This window comes from Scomber scombrus, chromosome 21 (assembly GCF_963691925.1).
Source record: "Scomber scombrus chromosome 21, fScoSco1.1, whole genome shotgun sequence".
NCBI classification, from domain to species: Eukaryota; Metazoa; Chordata; class Actinopteri; order Scombriformes; family Scombridae; genus Scomber; species Scomber scombrus.
In genome coordinates this window covers 10,476,674-10,491,282 of record NC_084990.1, presented here as the reverse complement: position 1 = coordinate 10,491,282, position 14,609 = coordinate 10,476,674, and the positions used below count along the sequence as shown (strand labels likewise).

The 14,609-nt window shown below is 39.5% G+C and overlaps 2 protein-coding genes across 4 annotated transcripts; one reads left to right on the top strand and one right to left on the bottom strand.

Moving 5' to 3' along the window:
• Window positions 1–82: 82 nt before the first annotated feature.
• Window positions 83–8,067, bottom strand: dcun1d3 (defective in cullin neddylation 1 domain containing 3). 3 transcript variants are annotated; one of them, XM_062442160.1, is made up of 5 exons: window positions 7,746–8,067; window positions 6,083–6,165; window positions 5,042–5,092; window positions 4,382–4,938; window positions 83–2,232 (listed from the first exon to the last, which is right to left on the bottom strand). In XM_062442160.1, the coding sequence occupies exons 4-5, from the start codon at window positions 4,825–4,827 to the stop codon at window positions 1,689–1,691; spliced, it is 990 nt and encodes a 329-aa protein (XP_062298144.1). In that variant the 5' UTR covers window positions 4,828–4,938; window positions 5,042–5,092; window positions 6,083–6,165; window positions 7,746–8,067; the 3' UTR covers window positions 83–1,688. The 3 variants fall into 3 exon arrangements, with proteins under 3 accessions (XP_062298144.1, XP_062298145.1, XP_062298146.1); XM_062442161.1 differs by lacking the exon at window positions 7,746–8,067 and adding an exon at window positions 6,486–6,954; XM_062442162.1 differs by lacking the exon at window positions 7,746–8,067 and adding an exon at window positions 6,551–6,954.
• Window positions 8,068–8,491: 424 nt separating this feature from the next.
• On the top strand, window positions 8,492–12,075 carry lyrm1 (LYR motif containing 1). The gene is made up of 5 exons (XM_062442159.1): window positions 8,492–8,540; window positions 9,756–9,945; window positions 10,034–10,094; window positions 11,479–11,510; window positions 11,617–12,075. The coding sequence occupies exons 2-5, from the start codon at window positions 9,787–9,789 to the stop codon at window positions 11,728–11,730; spliced, it is 366 nt and encodes a 121-aa protein (XP_062298143.1). The 5' UTR covers window positions 8,492–8,540; window positions 9,756–9,786; the 3' UTR covers window positions 11,731–12,075.
• The last annotated feature ends 2,534 nt before the right edge of the window (window positions 12,076–14,609 follow it).

Genomic DNA, 14,609 nt, shown 5'->3' with positions numbered 1-14,609 from the left:
TTCAATTATTATGACACAAACTTAATCCCGTAGACATCCACAAAACCACAAGACTTGAGTCAGTATGTCATGTAGTATGAGCACAGCATCAGGACAGATAAGAAGATGGTCTCTCAAGAAAAAGCACACAGATTTCCATGGTCAACAGTAAAAAGTTCAACACTGTTTTTATTTATTATAAATCAATACATTTTATATAAAAAGGATAAGGGGGGTCTGAAATAAAACCATTTGTAGATGTAAACCGAATAGATCAGGTTATGGTCACCCTCTTACCACACTGGACCCATATCACAGACTCTTGATTAGCCAGCATGTCTAGTTAACACTCATTCACTCATCCCAAAACATCCTAGGCTATACTTACGATCAATCTACAGTTTGGAAAAAGGTTTAAATGGAAATAATGCGATTGACATCAATCTCTCTGCAAAGTGTTGCAAGTATAGCGACCTAGCATGCCATAGGTTTTTTGTGTGCAATCCATTACAACCATCACCAGTCAACATTATTTGTGAAGTGCACACACTTTTTTTTTTGTATAGTAGTTCAAGGCTGTGACAATTCTTAAACGCCTGGAGGTAAACAATATTAAGCTTTGTGTGATGCCCAGTGTAATGGTCCTGAATGTAACACAGTTTTAGGCATCCTTTATCTAGAAATGACCAAGACCTAGCTTTAGCTGATTTTGTGTGTTACAGATTTTCCCAAAATGAGATTAGTGAGGCATCTTAGAAAAGCCAGCATCATTGTGTTTTATACACTTAACCGCTTCTTGAAAATAGTCGGACATCAAAATGGTAGATGCTAGAGGTCCAAAGGGAGCACAGCAGAATGTTTAAACAAGCCGCACTAGTAGCACTCAAAAAACACTCAACACAGAAGAGAGGGTGGGTCTGTTACCATGGAAATCAACTCAGACTTTTTTTTAACGAATATTGCAACTTTGACGAATTAGGGGTACAAATGCAATTTTCATTTGTGTTATTTTCAAAAGACAAAATGCCCTTGTGAAAGAATTGTAATACATTGCTGTTTTCCACGTCATTGGAGGCAACAACAATTGTGAAGGCAATAAAAGTGCAACCAATTCATCCTCACAGCACTGCAAGATAAAAGCATACTACAATCTAACAGGATAAGTCAAACCTCGACAATTTCATTGACCCTGACCCTCAGGATAAATCTTTTGGTAGTAAGAAATTATTTGTAGACAGGTTGTCCTAATTTCCCTTCTTCTTTATTATTTACTATATCCTTGTACAAAAAATATCAGCATTGTTACCAGATCTTACCAGAATTATCTATATGTGTTCATGTGAAAAGGTTATGGCTTTCTGTTGTCTGTTTTTAAACCAAGCCGTTACTGAGCTAACTCTGCTGAATTATGGTAGGTAGGTGTGGGTTAAAATGGACAACTTGTCCAATCACTAAAAACACACGATGGGGGGAGGAAAAGTAAAACAATAACTTAAATAGAAGTGCTTAAAACATAACAGTTCTTAGAGCCCTTTCAAAAAACAAAACAAAAAAAACATTGCAAAAGCAGGAATCCCACCCCAACAGAAAAGGAGAGAGAAATGAACAGCTGTAATGGTAATACTAATATTCATCCAATGGTTCACAGATGTACAGTTCACTTATAGGTCATATCCTTCCCTCTCTTACAAGTATTTCTTGTTTCCTGGTCAGTGGCCCCCCCACGTCTGTGAGCCGCGGCTTCCCTCTGTTTCAAGTCTGTCTGTAGTGGGAGAACACTCTGTATCAGTACACCTCCCCTCTTCCTCCTTTGCTGTCAGTGCCTGTTCCTCCACTCTTTTCCTGCGTTCCAACTCCCACTCCACAAAGGTGTCGAAGAGGCTGGGCCAGGCCTCATCCTCGCTGTAGTTGCTCAGGTCAGGCCCGATAGCCTGGGTGAAGTTGAGGAACATGTTCCACGTGTCCCTTGAGATGCCCCGAATACCTGGGGTGTTCTCCGACAGGAAGTCCAGCCAGTGCTCCAGGATTGCAGGTGTGTCCTGGGTGAAAACCAGGCGCCACAGGGCGATGGCGATTTCGCGTTGCAGCGAGCGCTGCCCCTCCTCAGCGTCTAAGCCAAACTGGAAGGTAAAGCGGTAGAGGTCCTTGAAGTTCTCCTCACCCTGGGCCTCCAGCAGCATGAAGGAGAAACGTGAACAGATGCCTTCGAGGCTGTCCGCCTGGATGGCCTTGCAGCCATCAACAAACTCCTTCCTGATGACACAAAGTACACAGGACCAAACATCAGAATGAAACTGACAATTTCATTCAATACAACCATGCCCAGAAGCAAAGAAGTGTGTCAACAAAGCTGTATGGGTAGCAACAGAGCTGTATATTGGATACATTTGCCATGAGCTACAATATAAGCTGTTACAGTCATCTAATGCAAACAGGCCACAAGAGTCACATACAGTACAAATGTAAAGGCCAATATGGTTTTAAAAATCGTACTGAAAACTGTTCATTGTTTCAATAACAAATGTTTTGATTCCAGCGTTGTGAGCCCCACCTGAGACAGACACTGTTTTTAAGATTTTTTTGGGGCATTTTTGCCTTTATTGGACAGTGAGGAGGCAGGCAGGAGATAAAGGGAGAGAGATGGATATGACATGCAACAAAGGTTCCTCGCTGGAATCGAACCAGGGACGTTATGGTTCTATGACACGCACAGTACCACTATCAACCATTTGGCTACCGGGGCGCTCCAGGCTGACATACTTTTGTTATTTCACCCATCTAACAATATAGGCTTTCAAAGTCAAATGTAATATAAAGAGCTTCCGTAAGCATCGGTTGACAATGAAACATGTTCGTAACCAGAGTGTGGTATTGTCCAAAGCCTCTGGATAGAAAAGTGCTGAGTTAAAGATCAGTGACGAGTGACCCAGCCAGCAGGCAGCCCTATTCATCTCAGGCGCTAAATGCAGAGTGGGAGCGCAGAGCAGGATCCATTTCCTGTGTGCCTCCTACCTGACAGAGGGTAACTATGCGTGCATGTTTCGTCAGCTGCTGGAAACTGAGTGTTTGAGGTGGGATGGATGGACCACTGCACAGTGAAAGACAGCAGCCTAGAAGGTCAAACAGTGCAGGAAGGGGTTGTTGCTGCCATCTTATATTTGTGGCTAGAAGTGTTGGTTACAGACAACAAAGTAGCTATTAGCAATGTACAATATTGTGGTTAGCAGTATTAGGAAATAATGAAAACATACTATCAATATGAAGAACCATAACACAATTATCCCAGAAAGGCAGAACTTTCAGTTTTATAAGTGTGTTAATTTCAAGTGTAAGTGTGTGTCATTTATCATTACTATAATACACTTTCCTCTTCAATGCAAAAATTAGCAGACACATTTTAAGTCCTTTAACTTTGTCTTGCACCATCACCAGCAGCCTAGAACAAAGTGCCTGGTAAGGAAATAGGGGTGTTGTTCTCACTGACTTTGCACTGGACAGGGACTGGGTTACACATTGATGGTGGAAGTGTGCCATTGGTATCCTTAAAATATGAGGGAGGTTGCCTTACATGGCCCAAATTGAAATTTGTAAAGTCTACACAGTGTTCATGGTTTCACACACTGTCAGTGTGGAACTTTGTGGCATGCTGATTTGTACAGTTTTCAGCAACACGTCAGAGGTGAGATGCACCTGCAAGATGGCACAGAAATGTGATGCTGAGAGACTTTTTTTTTTTAAACTGCAAATGGCTCCACGTGCAATGTCTTGCGTGCAAAGCTTTGTATTATGTACATAGTTTTCAATGTTTTTATGTGGGGCAACGAAGTGTTTTTGCAGCTGATGTGCATGCAGTGAACGGGTTACAATAAACAGAAGATCTGATATTTAGGGTTATTGGTGTGTGACAACAATCACCAAAAATGTCTTGGTTAGCTTGATTTGCTCAAGGAAGCCCTATTAAGATTTCACTTTAGGTAAGGAGCCATTCTATAAAGCAGGTTTACAGGATTTGTTACTTTGAATCATTGCTACATGTCAGAGATTTGTGGGGATTCGAGGATTTAGTGGGCAGAGGTATCCAGGTTACTAAGTAAACCTGTTTTATGAATGGTTCCAAAATAATACAAAAATTAATGTTTAAAATGACTTTGAAAACAGTGTTTGGTAATTAAAGCAGAGCAGGCACTAATTAACCTGTATCTTTTAATAATCTACATCAGGTCTACTGAGGTGAACTCTTTTTGGAAACTGAAATCATGTTCATGTATCAGTGAGATAATGAGATATTTGTATCTGTATAAAAAATTGTGGTTCTCACATATAGTCAATTACTGTGCACCCCTTAACCCTTGTTAAATACGCATGATAACAACACACCCCATTCCCCAAAAAGCTATCTTACCTTGTAAACTTGCACATGGTGGCTGCTTGAAACTTCCAGGCAAGAACAAGCACACGAAACTCTGCCGGGTCCACACACAGGTCATTGCAAAACTTCTCCATGCCTTCCTCCAAGATGGCATCTTCCTGTTCATCCTTGTAGCAACTGAATAGCTCCTCAATGTGCAACAACGACAGCCCGTCTCCATCCAGACTCTCCTCCTTGCGTAGTTCCCCCATCACAGCAGGGATGACGGGTGTCTCCACTGTAACCTCCATGGCCTTGGTGCCATTTGACAACTCGCTGGTGGCTTTGCTACATGGGGCACTGGGCTCCTCTTTGTGGCCTCCACCACCGCCTGTGCTGCTACCTTTCTTGTGGTGGGACTTGGAACCGCTGTCCTTGTCTCCACTCTTACTGCCGAGTGAGGATGTCGGATTTTTGCACTTGGTGACACACTGGCCCATGTCTTCCTCCCTGGTCCCTTGTCTGTCTTTTCTCCTCGCCTTCAGTCCCCGTCTGAACCACCTAGACGCCTCTGCTCTGGTCTGGCGAGACGTCTCAACATACCCTCAGGCCTAAGGTGGAGAATCATTTTTTAAAAAATGTTCTGTATCTATTAGTAAAATGAAATAAAAAACAAAGAATTTCTGAACAATGAAGGTAAAGAAGTTTAGCCACCTGTGCCAAAAATGCCACGATCCAGGTCTTGCAACGCCAGACTTAAAAACCCTAAAAAGATCAGAAACAGTTGATATGTATACATACAGTGCAATACTTACAGTTTGGATTACCATAGAAACCTTAACAAAAAAATAAAACATCACTGGTATCCATTGAAACCTACATATGTAGACTTGGTTCTGTTTTGCACGGAGGCACTACACAACCTTAATATGCCCTTCAGTAGGTTTTCCTTGGCACCGTCAAATGTTCAGCAGTAAGTCAAACAAAATTAAATTCCTATAACTCTAACTACGGTGTGTTTTATTTCACTCTTTACATGGACACGGTTGATGTTATATAATAATATATCCGCATAAAGGTCTTGTGTACAACGGTGTGCGTTTAGCTAGATAGGCAGGGTTAGAGTTATCAGCATTGAAAACACAGTACCAGACAATCCCTACACAGAAAGAGGGAGTTTTACCAGGTTATACAATAGGCAGCACATACAGTAATGGCAATTGATGGAAAAAAAGGCAAAGGCTCCAATTTTTTCTGTGCTCTCTTACAGCAATCATTATGTTTACGTGCACTTTAATGTGACAACTCAATAGACAGCAGTTACCTCTTTCAGGTTAAGAAAAACTTCAACTTTTTATCAGAGAAACATGTTTACTTGGCCTTGTGTATGGTATGTATAATAATCTCATCCTGGGAAGTAACACTGCTGTAGAAATTCACACCTCAAAATCTTAATTACTTGCGAGGGAAAACTTGACATACTTATCGAACAATAGGCAGATAAATACATTCAGATACATGTATGGAGACCAAGATGAAAATCTAACATCTGATCAAATTGTGTGTAAACATCAATTTTAGAATAATAGAACTAAAACAGCATGTGTAAAAGAATTACCTCTCTCTTTTACTAACCAAATTATTCAAAATAACCGGATTTCATGACCACATATTTGATTCTGGTGTCACATCTACACACACAAATCTATGAGTTAATCAAGCATTTGTCAAGTGATAAAGTAGCTGGTTACTTACAGACAGTCCCTCAGACGGCATTGGCCACAGATCAGAGTGTCTTTCTATTCTGCTCCATCATTGTGACCTTGACATCCGCAATGCTGAAAGACACATTATCTTGTCATCATAAGCAGAAAGCGATAGCTCATCATCATTCCCAACCCTGCAGGACTATTTTTGTCAACATGCTATGAATATGTAATGTGAGCACAAAAATGATTGCAGGATTATTAAAACAATGATTTATAATTACAAAGAAGATGAGTTATATAGCTTTAAAAATATATGTGTGTGCATGGCATTAACTCATCTAGTTCAGGGGTTGCAAATCACTAGCGTCATGACTCAACACAGTTTGTCCTGAATAACAACTTCTGAGCTCAGGTGTCACACCAACAACTTCGGAAACCAGATTGCTCACTTCATGTTGTCTTCACTGAATCTTGCAGAGCCACAACTATTGGTCTCACTGTGGTTACTCATTACTTGATCATTGCTCTGGGCATGTAGAGGCATATCTCTCCTGGGTCCGTCCTGGACAGCCTCCTGTAACCCTTAACTGGTCAACATCTGGAGGCCTGTGTGTTGTTTATTAGGACTTCTTATTAAAATACTCAAAAACTGATAATTACCATTATCAAATCAATCCAACACTAACATACACGTTTTATTGTCAAAGTACACTCACTGGCTTCTTTATTATTAGGAAAACCTGTGCAATGTAATTCAATCCAATACAACAGCTCTGCTTTAAATACTTTTATGAAGCTTATACATTTTCAGCTTTTGTTGAAATTGTCAGGAAAATGATAATTCCACTTTATATTTATTACTGAGGTCATAGTGGGTGATTGGTGGTGCACTAAGGTGCATTATATTGAAGGGTGTTCCTAATATTTTGGTCACCCCATTAACATACATGAGGGGGGGCAAAATATTAGGAACACTATAATGCGCCCCAGTACGCCACCACCACCACCACAGTGACAAACATTAAATACAATTATTACTTTTTTTGACAATATCAACAAAAACTTCAAAAGAGCTGAACTGTACTAGTGTACCTAATGAAGTGGCCAGTGAGTGTATGTTACACCCAATGAAACTCGGGTTGGTGGTAATAGAATATATAATATAATGTAATAATAGTCACTGTTATATACAGGCACACAAAATTAAGGCAGTAAGCAAAATTGGAAAAATGAAATACTATGTAAACGCTGACAGTTACTGCACTTACTTGTATTAGTAGCAGTTAAGTGCTTGAGGAGAGAATTGTTTAGCCCTTAACTGTCAGAGATAACATAATTGGGGTCCAATACGATGCACAACTTAAGTAAAAGTTAAATATGTGACTTGTTACTTGTGTTAAATCAGCATTAACGCGATTTTACCCCAGAATCAAGTGAGCTTACACACGCATAGCACATCAAAAACTCGTGTAAACATTGCTTTATATGTCCATCTATAGCTGGCGGGGTTTGACCATCCACTAACCCAGATTGTATTAGTTATAAAACTGTTTTATCGATTGGCACCGGGCCGTTTAAACACATCCAACCTGCCTGGCCCTGACGACGTCGCCATAGCTAGCTAGCATCAGCTCGGTTCTTTAAAAGTTAGCTATCGGCTAAGCTAGGTCTTCCTACCAAATACTGTTCACCTTCGCAGAGAAACTTACCTCTTTGGACATTTCTATTAAGTGGAACTGGATGGACATCACTTCAGGGGAATGGCAGTACAAATTAACTAGTTGGTAGGCGGCGTATAGGATGAGAAATGAACTGAAACAAACTCGTCGCGTTGCTAGCTAACTAGCAGGCAGCTGACAATAAAATAAACTTCCACATCGATATCGATCCTTCTCCGCTTTTTTACAAAGAAAACAACTTAAAAGCTATCTTCCCGTTTGTGCTTTTGAGTCCATTTTGAGTCCTATCTTCTGGTCGGAGCGAGTTAAACCACCACCTCGGACTTACAGCAGCCAATTTCTTTGTGCTTCCCCCTTTTAGTCACTGAGAGCAGCTACATTATTTTCCTGCATCACTTCCTCCCCGCAGACAACCAACAGCTGATCTGCATCTTTTCGTTTTAACTCACTCACCTGATGGCAAATACGAAACTATACCCAGATTTAAAAAAAAAATAAATAAATAAGATAAAACACAGTTATATTGAATCACGTGACATTTAATACAGAATAATATTAAATACTGGAAAATGTGTCAAAAGCTGTTTGCAACACAGCAGATGTCTTAAAATGAATGATCTGTAGAAGTGTTGCTCATAAAAAAAAGTTTTTAAAAAATGTATAAAAATAAAACTAACTTTATGTGAAATTAGGACCATGCGTTTATTTGTGAATTTAATTTCCCTTATCGTTTATTCCCAGTTTGAGAGGAAACGTCATTATCATGCGACACGTGCGTTTGTGCTGTCCTCTCAGGCTAAAGGCGGAGCGCACCTGTCACAGACGGTAAGTGAAGTTTTGTAATGTTTTAACAGTAAAACATGATGCAAGTGTAAGTCATTATATGTGAATGACAAGGTGTTGCCACGTAAACTCCTTTATTTAACCAAAAGTTGCTCAATTTGGGCTTTGAGGAGGAGGCTCAATGACGGCTACCGTTAGCTTCATGGTGACAGTATTATCCAACTACTACACAACACATACAGATGATGTTATTATTATGATAGTCAGATACTCTGCTTGGAACAATACTGTGTGTCGGATATGGGTTTTCCATTTAAAATGTATACTTATAATTACCTCTTTAAAATCCCTAAAATTGCATCTACTCCTTCCTCTTACTTATTGAAGAATCTGAATATGCAAATATGTTTTATGTCAGAGGTTTGACTGCTGGACACAAGATCACTCCTACTTCACTCAAGTCCATTCTCAGTGTATGTGCACTGGAGGCAGAAGTATGTGAATGATACCTTTAACTCAAGTCATTTAACAGCTATTCTAGGTTGCAAAACAACATTGTGTGGGTTTGAGTGACATCTAGTGTTGAAACAATGGCTACTGCCGCCCCTGACTTACTGCACGTCAATTGTATCAAATCACCAAATTTGATTAATTTAATTGGAGATTTGTTAGGGAATTTGCACCACTAAAATCCAACTTTCACCAAGGGAGGTTTGCAATGTTGGCTAATTTTTTGGCCATATGTCAAAACCCAGTTTTAACACTTTATTTAGTTTTGTTTGCTCACATGATGCATAAAATTGCCACAAAGTAACTGAGACACCTGGAAAACTGCGGTATTGTTCAAGCAAAGTACTGGCTGTTTTTTTGATTGATAATAACCCTAACCCTATAAGGTTTTTGAAAATATAGTTTATCTTAATAAAACCAACCAAAGCAAATTGATGTTTTTACCTATTTTCCCTTCCTTAAAAGACGCATAAATCCTGATCATCTTTCAGATTGCATGGCATGACGTCTTCTTGTCACTGGTCATAAATTGAGATAATGTCAGCTCATTGGTCTCAAACCAGAAACCTACAGTGTGATTCTGGCACTGAGGTTCAACCCAGGGCAGGCCGGGTGTTGGCAACATGAGAAAGCTCGGGTGTGAACATCATCATAATGCTCTCAACCTTTTCAGTAGGAAGTGAGCAGACAAAATCAGAGCATTAGCAAAGTTTGTCTTCTTACAGCTTAATTTCCCTCACTGTGCAGGTACCTGCTATTTTCTCAGATTTAAGCCCTGATGATGGCCTCTACTCGCAGGACGGTGTTGTCGCTGTACATGCGGGTGTTTCGCATTGCCCGAACCTGGCAGGCACAGAGCGGAGTTGCAAATGACACAGAGACTGAGAGGAAATACATTCTTCAGGAGGCCCGCTCTCTGTTCAGACAGAACCAGCAGGTGTGAACAACAACGTTCATATGTTCAGAAATGGAACAGCAGTAATGTTTTGTTGACTCAATCATTTCTTTCACTGGATTCTTTTTAGTTGGCAGATCAAGGATCAATAAAGAAGTGCATAGAAGAATGTGAAGCAAGGATAGAAATAGGTAAGAGTGGAGATAGTTTTCCTTACATAATTCTGGTCTTAACTCTACCTGTTCAGGTGAAAACCACAATCTCTGTTATTAGAAACACTATTTTTGTTTGCTAAAGAACAAGTGGCTGGAAGCTCTAGTTGTAGATGTATATCCACAGTAATCGGGTGCTCTTGGATAGGGGGGGGGATCAGTCTGGCAAGAAAAAGATATATCCAGGCACTCCAAAAAACGGTGATAGTGAGGAACAGATACATTAAAAAGCCTTTATTGTAACTGGCTACTGCATATTAAAAAGCCAACATGTTTCGACCTAACGCAGAGGTCTTCATCAAGGCTTAGTATTTACAGCTGAGGCCCTAGGCCTCACATATACAGTATCAACAGGTCCATATGACCACAGCACATGAGTACAAAGGTGCAAAACACACCATGCTTCAGAATAGAAAATACAAATCAAAATAGACAGATCCCATAAAACAAAAGGAAATGAGATGAACATATAAAGACACGTCATTCCCATCCAAAACATTTATAAAATCATGTACAATCAGTATCTTCATTTAGACCTGGATACTCCATAGCATTTAGATGATGTATCTTTTTTTAAATTTTTGTTTGATTTGGTTGTTGTCTTGTTTAAACATACAATGTTTAGTGAACATCCCAAGTGATGTGGTAGGATTTACTTCAATGAAATACCCGTCACATAACATGCTTGCTGCAGTGCTGATCTTAGTGTAACTGTCTGACAGCAGTAGCAGATGTGATTTTTGGTGATCCCTCATAGTAGGTGTAATATCTAGCAGACTTGTTGTTAGTCTTGCGTAACAGTGTGATACAGTATTTGTTGGGTCAGGCCAAAATGTCACAGAGAAGTGACTGAGCAAGTTTAACTGTGGGTCAGCATGAGTAAAAAAATGTCAATCTAATGGTTTCAGTGTTTCGACACACAAAAAGTTTTTTTACTGTGGAAAAAACAGAGCTTTAGCATGAGTAGGGTTTGTGCAGTTATCAGAAAAGTTAAATAGAAACCTGTTATAATAACAGGCACAGATGAGGATGAGTTTAGTTTAATTGTAGGCGTAAAACAAATAGTTGTGGCAATTTTCCCCCCAAATTCTGCTCTCTCACGTTCCACTTTTAGATTAAACTGCTACTATTTTATCACAGGGATAGTCTGACAACAGTTAAGATCCTGCCTTTGAAAAGAGTAAAGCAGCCAAGACAGATGAAGTGAAAGCACCACCGAATTATCCATATACTGAGATAATATAAAGGGACATGTGTAGGCCATGTAAGACTCCAGGATAGGCAGTTTTTGGCTTTGCAAGAGTGATGTTTTGTATTCTGGCCACTGATTTCATATGATGTTGACACCATTGTTTTCTCGCAGGTCTACATTACAGGAACCCATATCCACGTGCTGTAAGTCAAAACTGTCAGACTTCAGACAATCTTGGGTTTTTTGTACATTACTGTGGCGTTTAAAACATTTTTAATTCAATATTTGTTTCTCTGAATGTTCCCGCAGACCTACCTTCCACCACTGGGACTGGCAACTCAGAAAGGCAGGAAGCTGCGAGCACAGCAGCGCCTGAGGAAGCAGGCCAAGCCAATTTACTTACAGTCACATGACGAGACCTGATGCTCGATATCCTTGATCCTAGCCAAGAGTTCAAGTTACCAGGGACAGAAAACTAGAATGCAGTCACAAGCTGATCTCGTGGGCAGAGTTGTTGTTAGCACTCAATAGTGCAAGATTGCTCCGTCATTCAGGAAAACGCCATTTTTCATTATGTTTTTTTAACACAAGTTCTTATTCCAGCTGAAGAGTGTCAGCTTCTGTCGCAGCTCAGGAATGCTGTCAGTGTGGTGCGTCCTGTAATGAGATCAAGTTGTATTATATGTAGATTTTATTTATAATTCTGTGTAAAAATGTGTAATAAACACTTATTTTTTCAGTATAAATGTGATCCTGTAAAGATACAAGTTGGTGTATAAAGTGTCAAAATGCAAATAGACATTCATTTCAACAGCATGTTATTTGCAAATCATTAAACAGCTGAAAAGCTAAGTTGGCCTTATATTTGAGTGCTAAAACTGGCAATTGATATGAAGATTTCATCTAACTAGTTATTCAGACGATAAGAACAGTATCCAAAACTGATGCATGCATACATATTTTTAGGGAATTCAGTCAGGCTGTTGTAGGTTTGCCTCATATTTCTTACCCATTAAGAAGTTTTTCAGTAGATTACACAAGAAGTTGAGAGAGGTGACAGTTCCTCAACAAGTGCTGATTTTATAAATGGGAAATGCACAGAAACCTTGATGCTTGAACGTAATAATCTCTTCAAACCGACATGCTCAACTAATTTTAAGGAGTAGCCCTATTATGCTGAATAAGGCAAAAAAAAAAAAAAGCTGAATATATTAAGTTTTAAAATAACTTAACGTTCAGTCTTGAACAAACTGCAGACTTCTTTGGATATAGACCAAAATATATTAAGTATTTAGTAGTAAAGATATAACCTGTTTTGTTAACTTAGCTTTCAAAGTTAAATAATACATTAACAGTATTACTGACAGTTAGGAATCAGACTCATATTTGGTGGCTTCCCCGTGGTCATATTGTTCAGATGATGTCAGGCCCAGCTGCTTTAGGAGCATCAGCTGACTGCAGGGCGGACAAGAAAAAATTTGATGAAAATTTCACTCTGGCATGTTTTATGATATTCTGTCCATGAGCTTAAATGATTAATAGTGTAACCCAGGTGTGCGTCAATGTGTCTGTTTCAAGCCATATTACAGACGTACACTTACAAAACAAACACAGCAATTACACATTTTTTTATATTATGAACATGAACAACATGGATATGTTAGATTTGAAGGTTTGGAAAATGTATCAAGAAGTACGGTACATGCACACATCTAATAAATGTCAAACAGGTGCTAGATCAAAGTCACAATGTAAAAAGTTGTCAGTTTAAAGGTGTTTTCAGTTATTTTTGGATGGGTACTTAAAGCACTACAGTACTGTACTAATGTACTTATGGCTTTTATTCCAAATTCATTCATTCTTTTAAAAAACTTAAATAGACTAATATACTCAGAATGCTGTTATGTTATTTGTGGGGCTGTATACTGGAGCCTTACAATAGTGACCTGCAGATGGGGTCAGTGATCCATAATCAGTCTGGATCATGTTGAATTGAGCTAAATACCGAGCACTGTCCTTGCCAATACAGCCATATGAACACAATACTAACATGCTACAAAACTGTTTTAAAGTGTTCTGCTCTATTTATGTGCATTGAATGTACAATGAATGATGTTAATGTTCCTATCTGCTCTAAGAGATATCCATTTAAATTAGTGTTAGACCGACAATTAACAACAGCTAATAGAGTACATATGTTCTTACATTTAATTGGCTCCCTAAATCTGTAATTTGAAACAGTAAAGAGGCAGCATTAATTAAAAGTTAGGTGTCAATAACAGCCAGGTATCTTAATTTTTAAATGATACTAACTTAAATGAATGACAGGCCTTCACTTAATAATAATGATGTACAATCCAAATGTGCTTGAGGATGGTGTATTCTATAGGGACAAAAGTAGATTTTATGCTCTGCTCCACTTTCCAGCAGTGAGATGAAAATCAGAAATGTGGAACAGCAAACAGACTTTTGATCATCTCTGTGGGACATACATTTACAGTTCAGCCTTCTTCTCTGGCTGAGCTGTGACACCGCAGAGCACATCATGTAGATTTTATCACATCATTTCAATTTCAGTGTGGACTGGGTCACCTTGACAAGCACAGCCTCGTCTTTTTCTAGGATTTTTGAGGTCGCTTTCTTTGTCCTCCAGCATCACATTGGCCTGCATGCAGCCACATGATGGAGCCCAACGAACACAGAGTGAAAGACAAAGTATGCATGCTTTGTTGGCTGACGTCAGTCCAGTGGCTGACACACCACACTCCCACCTCAGGCATCTGGGCTGTGGTGCCTTCATACGCGAACAGAGACCTGGGAGAACAAGGTGGCCTCAGTTTAAACATTGAACAATAAATGACCTATATAGAAATGAGCCTGTCCTCCCACTGCTAAAGACAGAGGAAAAAGTCAGGATGTGAGAAAAGTCTGTTCAACCTCACTATGAATACAGTGAATATGCAAGCATGAAATCAAGAAATACTGAAGAGTATCCTCTATATACTACAGTAGCTCCTGTTTCAACCATGAGGTCACAGATCTCACAGGGTTGCTCCGGGACCTAACGAGTGACGCACACAGAAAATAATGTTTGTAAAGGAATCCTCAAGTGAGACAGTGTGTAAAGTAATCTCCTGAATGATATCGGGTCAGACGAGGAGGCAGTGGGAAGATGAGCCTGCTGCAGATCAGCTAAACTAGGTTGTAAGTACAATAAGTAGGCTGTTAAACCGACTGTAATGATTCATTGTGGACATTAACTCTGGTTTCTGTCTGACTCTTTACAAGTTGGATTAGCCAAA

What these genes read in the sequence shown, in the direction of transcription:
- dcun1d3 (XM_062442160.1), bottom strand. Translation starts at nt 4,827, where the DNA reads ATGGGCCAGTGTGTCACCAAGTGCAAAAATCCGACATCCTCACTCGGC. An exon ending in ACCATGTGCAAGTTTACAAG is followed by an intron (nt 2,233 to 4,381) that starts GTAAGATAGCTT and finishes TTGTGTCATCAG; the next exon opens with GAAGGAGTTTGTTGATGGCT.
- lyrm1 (XM_062442159.1), top strand. Translation starts at nt 9,787, where the DNA reads ATGATGGCCTCTACTCGCAGGACGGTGTTGTCGCTGTACATGCGGGTG. An exon ending in TGTTCAGACAGAACCAGCAG is followed by an intron (nt 9,946 to 10,033) that starts GTGTGAACAACA and finishes GATTCTTTTTAG; the next exon opens with TTGGCAGATCAAGGATCAAT. An exon ending in GGAACCCATATCCACGTGCT is followed by an intron (nt 11,511 to 11,616) that starts GTAAGTCAAAAC and finishes ATGTTCCCGCAG; the next exon opens with ACCTACCTTCCACCACTGGG.